This window comes from Xenopus laevis, chromosome 9_10L (genome assembly GCF_017654675.1).
Source record: "Xenopus laevis strain J_2021 chromosome 9_10L, Xenopus_laevis_v10.1, whole genome shotgun sequence".
Taxonomy (NCBI): domain Eukaryota; kingdom Metazoa; phylum Chordata; class Amphibia; order Anura; family Pipidae; genus Xenopus; species Xenopus laevis.
The window spans coordinates 76,564,754-76,571,291 of NC_054387.1; the positions used below are offsets into that span (position 1 = coordinate 76,564,754).

At 33.8% G+C, this 6,538-nt stretch overlaps 1 protein-coding gene across 1 annotated transcript in view; it reads right to left on the minus strand.

The window, feature by feature from the left end:
- LOC108701848 overlaps window positions 1-6,130 on the minus strand; it is a 9,836-nt gene extending 3,706 nt beyond the window's left edge. The window contains exons 1-4 of the mRNA XM_041577502.1: window positions 6,078-6,130; window positions 5,248-5,288; window positions 752-1,135; window positions 244-454 (exon numbers count right to left, since the gene is read on the minus strand). Of these exons, the coding sequence (XP_041433436.1) occupies window positions 244-454; window positions 752-1,135; window positions 5,248-5,272 (620 nt within the window). The 5' untranslated portion in view covers window positions 5,273-5,288; window positions 6,078-6,130. The remainder of the gene's footprint in view (window positions 1-243; window positions 455-751; window positions 1,136-5,247; window positions 5,289-6,077) is intronic.
- Between the last annotated feature and the right edge of the window lie 408 nt (window positions 6,131-6,538).

Genomic DNA, 6,538 nt, shown 5'->3' on the forward strand with positions numbered 1-6,538 from the left:
CTCATTTATAAACACTGGACAAATTTGCCTCTGGGCAGTAACCCATCACAACCAATGAAATGCTTGTATTCATTGTTTAACCAGTGGCTGGCTGACAAAAGCCAATCACTTGCTATGAGTAACCACTAAGGGCAAATTTGCCCAGTGTTTATAAATACACCCTCATGTTATAAAAAAAATTCATGTATGTGCACATTGTGTGTGCACAAATAACAACGCAATACATTAAGAAGAAATACTTACCAGGCAATTACGAATGTCAGCACTGCCACAGAACATATAGAGGTAACACCAGCTATTAGTTCAGGTGTCAGTTTTGCATGATTGCTGCTGGGTTGTTTTTCTCCATCCTTTTCATCAGAAGTAACATGATTTAATGCAGTTGACAATTTTCTATTGTCGCTTATGGGTTTTTTCCAGTTCTTATTTCCAGAATGAGGTGCATGCAATCTTCCTGCATATTAAATCAATGTTGTTTTTAATTAGTAAACAAGTTGTGGCTGTTCAATGATAAATTGGGCTTTAATAGTGAAACTGTGGTTGGCAGAGGTACACACTGAATGGGATTTAGCATGTAGCATAAGATCCTTTCTGTTTCATACCCTAATGCTAGGGTATGGAACAGAATTATTTATAATTAGGATACAAGGAAATATATAAAGGGTAATTTAGAGGGATTATTCTTGTCTTCGTCCTACGTATTATTTTATGGTGATGTATAACTATTTAATTATTCTAATCTAGACCTTACCTTGCTTTAATTCCTTTGTCTTCTCAACTTGCACTTTGATCCTTGGGAGTGGTTTAAACAGCTTTCCACCAACAGTCAATCTCAATTGATAATTGCCGCTATCGATGAGTTTGGTGGAACTGATTATTAAAGAGCAGTTTCCTCTGTGGACCAGATTCTTAAACACTTGAAACCTGTTATCTTGTAGACTGACTTTTTTCACCTTGTTGTCAACAAATTGTATAAGAGGGATATACTCTCCACCTTTCTCTTTTTCCCATTCTAAACTGACCTTGTCGTTTCTAATAGATGAGCGTGGAGTGAAATAGCAAGATATAATGCTCCGTGTATTAGCTTTAAGCTGGATTTTTTCATCAGACAATGTAACACTTTTAATTTTGCCAGCTAAATGAGAAAGAAAAGAAAATTCTAAAATAACTAATATGAATACATTTATAACTAAATGCTACAAATATTTTAAAATACAGTGCCTGCCCAATCCTGTTTGAATTTAAGGGTAAACATAAAATATATATATATATATATATATATATATATATATATATATATATATATATATATATATATATATATCAAAACAAACTGTAATATTTATATAACATATAGTTACCTGATATTGTAGTCAAACATAGAAATAACATTAATAAAAACATATTAAAGATGATTTTAAAGAATTTAGTCATAATGACTTTGGAGATCCAATAATAGGTAAAGTACAACTTCACCGGTCTTGTCTCTCCAAAGACATTAACACCAACTGAAGACACACACTACAGCAAGAGCTGAAATATATCATCACGGTGATGTCATAATGGTGTTACCATGGCGACAAAAAAAACAATAAACAATAAACATCTGTGATAGTGATGTCATAATACTGTTACCATGGTGACAGAATAACACCAGTGATCTCATAATGGTTTTGACAGAACAATAAATGACAAAGGGGCAGTAACACAAATTTAACACTGAAATATTGATACACAAATAAAGGGGAGGGGACAGGGGAGACGAACGGCAGTGGGCCTAGGGGCACCCATTATGTAAATCCGGCCCTGACCATGGGTATATAAAAAAAAAAAAAAAAAATCAAGAGACTAATATTCAAACGTCAAAAAGGATATAAATAAAAGGGTATTCCATAAGTAAAATTCTTTGTATTTCTTACTTTTTTTAGCAGTTTAAAAAAGAAAATTCTAAAATAACCAATATGAATACATGAATAACTAAAGGCTACAAATATTTTAAAATACAGTGCCTGCCCATTACTGTTTGAATTTAAGGGTAAACAAACCATAATATTTATATAAAATATAGTTACCTGATATTGTAGTCAAACATAGAAATGATATTAATAAAAACATATTAAAGATGATTTTAAAGAATTTAGTCATAATGGCTTTGGAGATCCAATAATAGGTAAAGTACAACTTCACCGGTCTTGTCTCTCCAAAGACATTAACACCAACTGAAGACACACACTACAGCAAGAGCTGAAATATATCATCACGGTGATGTCATAATGGTGTTACCATGGCGACAAAAAAAAACAATAAACACCTGTGATAATGATGTCATAATACTGTTACCATGGTGACAGAATAACACCAGTGATCTCATAATGGTTTTGACAGAACAATAAATAACAAAGGGGCAGTAACACAAATTTAACACTGAAATATTGATGAGCCAAGCACAGTAAAAATATTAAATAATATAATATCTGTGTGGAGTAAAAATATTAAAAACATATAGAATAAGGTTTTCAAAAATGTTGCCATAATGGCTTTGGAGGGTCCAATAATAATTAAAGTAAAATGTCACGATATTGGCTCCCCAGAGACATAAATTGGTAGTAGAAGTGTTATAAAAAGTTACCATGGGCAGGCCCGGATTTGTGGAAAGGCCACCTAGGCCCGGGCCTAGAGTGGCAGGATTTTAGGGGGGCGGCATACTGCCCAACCACACCCACATTGGTTCAAAAACACTGGGGATGTGCTAGAGATACAATAATTTTTTTAACTTGCCATGCGCCAATCCCCATTGCTCCAGTCCAGATGATGAAAATTTGCACAAATAAAGGGGAGGGGACAGGGGAGACGAACGGCAGTGGGCCTAGGGGCACCCACTATGTAAATCCGGCCCTGACCATGGGTATATAAAAAAAAAGAAAAATCAAGAGACTCTAATATTCAAATGTCAAAAAGGATTTAAATAAAAGGGTATTCCATAAGTAAAATTCTTTGTATTTCTTACTTTTTTAGCAGTTTAAAAAAGAAAATTCTAAAATAACCAATATGAATACATGAATAACTAAAGGCTACAAATATTTTAAAATACAGTGCCTGCCCATTCCTGTTTGAATTTAAGGGTAAACAAACCATAATATTTCTATAAAATATAGTTACCTGATATTGTAGTCAAACATAGAAATGTTATGAATAAAAACATATTAAAGATGATTTTAAAGAATTTAGTCATAATGGCTTTGGAGATCCAATAATAGGTAAAGTACAACTTCACCGGTCTTGTCTCTCCAAATACATTAACAACAACGGAAGACACACGCTACAGCAAGAGCTGAAATATATCATCACGGTGATGTCATAATGGTGTTACCATGGCGACAAAAAAAACAATAAACACCTGTGATGTCTTAATAGTGTCACCATGGTGACCGAATAGCACCAGTGATAGTAGTGATCTCATAATGGTTTTGACAGAACAATAAACAGAGGGACAGTAACACAAATTAAACATTTGTGTTTTATTAGGCAAATTTTTAATTTAGGGTTGACTTGCCCTTTAATGTCAGGTTAAAAAACGTTTATTGAAAATAATTTTCCATATTGTAGCCATAATGACTTTCCAAATGTATCGCTAAATGTAGCCCAAGCACAATAGGATGTGCTGAAATCATGGTACAGGTATGGGACCTGTTATCCAGAATGCTCGGGACCTGGGGTTTGCCGGATAACAGATCTTTCCGTAATTTGGGTCTTCATGCCTTAAATCTTCTAGAAATTCATTTAAACATTAAATAAACCCAATAGGCTGGTTTTGCTTCCAATAAGGATTAATTATATCTTAGTTGGGATCAAGTACAAGCTACTGTTTTATTATTACAGAGAAAAAGGAAATCATTTTTAAAAATTTGGATTATTTGGATAAAATGGAGTATATGGCAGACAGCCATTCCGTAATTCGGAGCTTTCTGGATATCAGGTTTCCAGATAAGGAAAATGCTCGGGACCTGGGGTTTGCCGGATAACAGATCTTTCCGTAATTTGGGTCTTCATGCCTTAAGTCTACTAGAAATTCATTTAAACATTAAATAAACCCAATAGGCTGGTTTTGCTTCCAATAAGGATTAATTATATCTTAGTTGGGATCAAGTACAAGCTACTGTTTTATTATTGCAGAGAAAAAGGAAAATTTGGATTATTTGGATAAAATGGAGTCTATGGGAGCCATTCTGTAATTCGGAGCTTTCTGGATATTGGGTTTCCGGATAAGGGATTCTATACCTGTAGTGAAAATCATAATGAGGTTATTATGATACCAGCATATTTTATAGATATACAAAATACATATTTAAATGCAGATATGGCACTAAAAAGATTAGCATTGTGCAATGAAACCTATTTCAGAGCTCCTTGAAGGCATCATTATCATCCAGCCTTAAATAGGGGGCATTTATTTTAAAATGTCTACATTTTGCCAATATTGGATTCAAACACAAAATGTGTCAGTCACAAAATGAAACATATTAAACATGTATAGATGTAACAAACATACTTGTAAAATACAGTATACCCCCAATGAGACCCATTATTATTTATCCAACCATCTCCAAGTGAAACATTTATGTAAAAAAATAATAAAAATAATAAATATATAGTAATACAAAAATTAAGTAATGTTGGCAATTATATATATATTATAGCTATATAATAGCTATAGCTATTATATATATATATATATATATATATATATATATATATAATAGCTATATATATATATATAATAGCTATATAATAGCTATTGGCAGTGGAGTAACTAGTATGTGCTGGGCCCATCTGCAAATAAAGCTTCAGAGGGGCCCACAGAGCAATCCCCTCCCTGCATCCTCCCTCCCTGGAGTCCCCGCTCAAAGATTCTTTAGAACTTCTCTAATTATATTAAATACAGATCAGTTAGGTTGGTCAGAAAAGTCTGACACATGCAATTTCGATATTCTGATTAGATAACTGATTGTGTACAATATGCTCTTAGGGTATGCAAACATATGCAAACTACACAATTAGTGACACGAGGATGGCTGGAAACATTTATATCTACCATAAATTGAAGATGTGCTTTGACGCCTCACATTTTCTCATCTCCTAGTCATCTCCTATTTCCACATATGCCAAGTTGTGTATTATGATCAAAATTGCCTAAACTGCCCAGCCAAACATGGACATTTATTGTGAGCTTTAGCTTCTGATACTTACAGCTAGCCGTTGACCTTTTACACATACTGTTGGGTCATAGGCTGAAAAAGATTGAAATTAAAAAATGTAAGTATTATTTGAAAAACACAGTGCTGTTTGTAATTATACTCCTAAAAATGAAGGGAAATGCACAAAATAATTGGAGCTCACAGTGCTTAAAACATCTTTATACAAAAACATGACAGGGACAGTACACATATCTAGGTATACCTGTATATGTATATGTTTTCTTCATGAACAAAATGAGTATAACTTGTAAAAATTTATTTTGCATATTCTATTAATTTAAGAAATCCATATTTTCTATTTTAGTGCACCTTATGCTGCCTCTACCTATAATCAGTTGTTAGGTTAAAGGGGACCTATTGCAAAATTCTAATTTAATATAAACTTCTTCATACTGAAGTAAGAAACTTTCTAAGTACAATCAATTAAAAATTATGCATTGTTCTGAAATAAGTTTATATTTACTTTATATTCACTTTTCCTCGCTCAGCAGTGGTTTCACTTCATTCTGTCTTCAAGCAGCAGTTGGGTGTCAGATGAATGATCCAATATATCTTATAGGGTGGCTCCCTTTCCTAGCAGATGTATTAGAGCTCACTCAAATAAAGGATTCCAGTACACAAAAAATGAGGAGAAACAGATGCTGAGAAAGGAATAGTGAAGATAAACTTGATTTTTTCAGAAACAGTACAGGATTTTTAATTGATTGTATTCTGACTCCAATTGCTGTAATAATGGCTAAATCCCCATGAGACCTCCCTGCTGGGCCTGTATGGAGCTGTAACAACCACTGAGGACAATCTTTGCCAGATAGCTGAACTCACCAGACACTTGTAGTCCACAAAGCTGCTTTATTTGAGGTGGATAAACAATGTAGCAGTGGATGAATAAGTGCTGCAGGTCAAAAAGAATATTTCCTTCCTAACCTCTGAGCTGTAGCTCCTCACTCATGGAAGGCAGGAACACAAGAGGATGATGGGAGGAACTGACGTCACACATAAGGAAGGAATAGGAGGAGGGTTTACAAACAAGGAAATACAGAGCTTGCTATACAGCCTTGGTCAGCAGGTGGCAGCATAACAATGGGTATGCATATAAACATAAGCAATTAAACATATATATATATATTCTATCCCTGATAACTTTAACTGCTGGGACAGCACAGATTGTATTTAGAAAGTTTCTTATCTTAGTATGCTGAAGCTTATATTACATTTCCATTTTCGCAATACCCTTTAAATAATAAATAACAACCTCTAGTGAAGCTGGAATGCTTGGTTTTAAC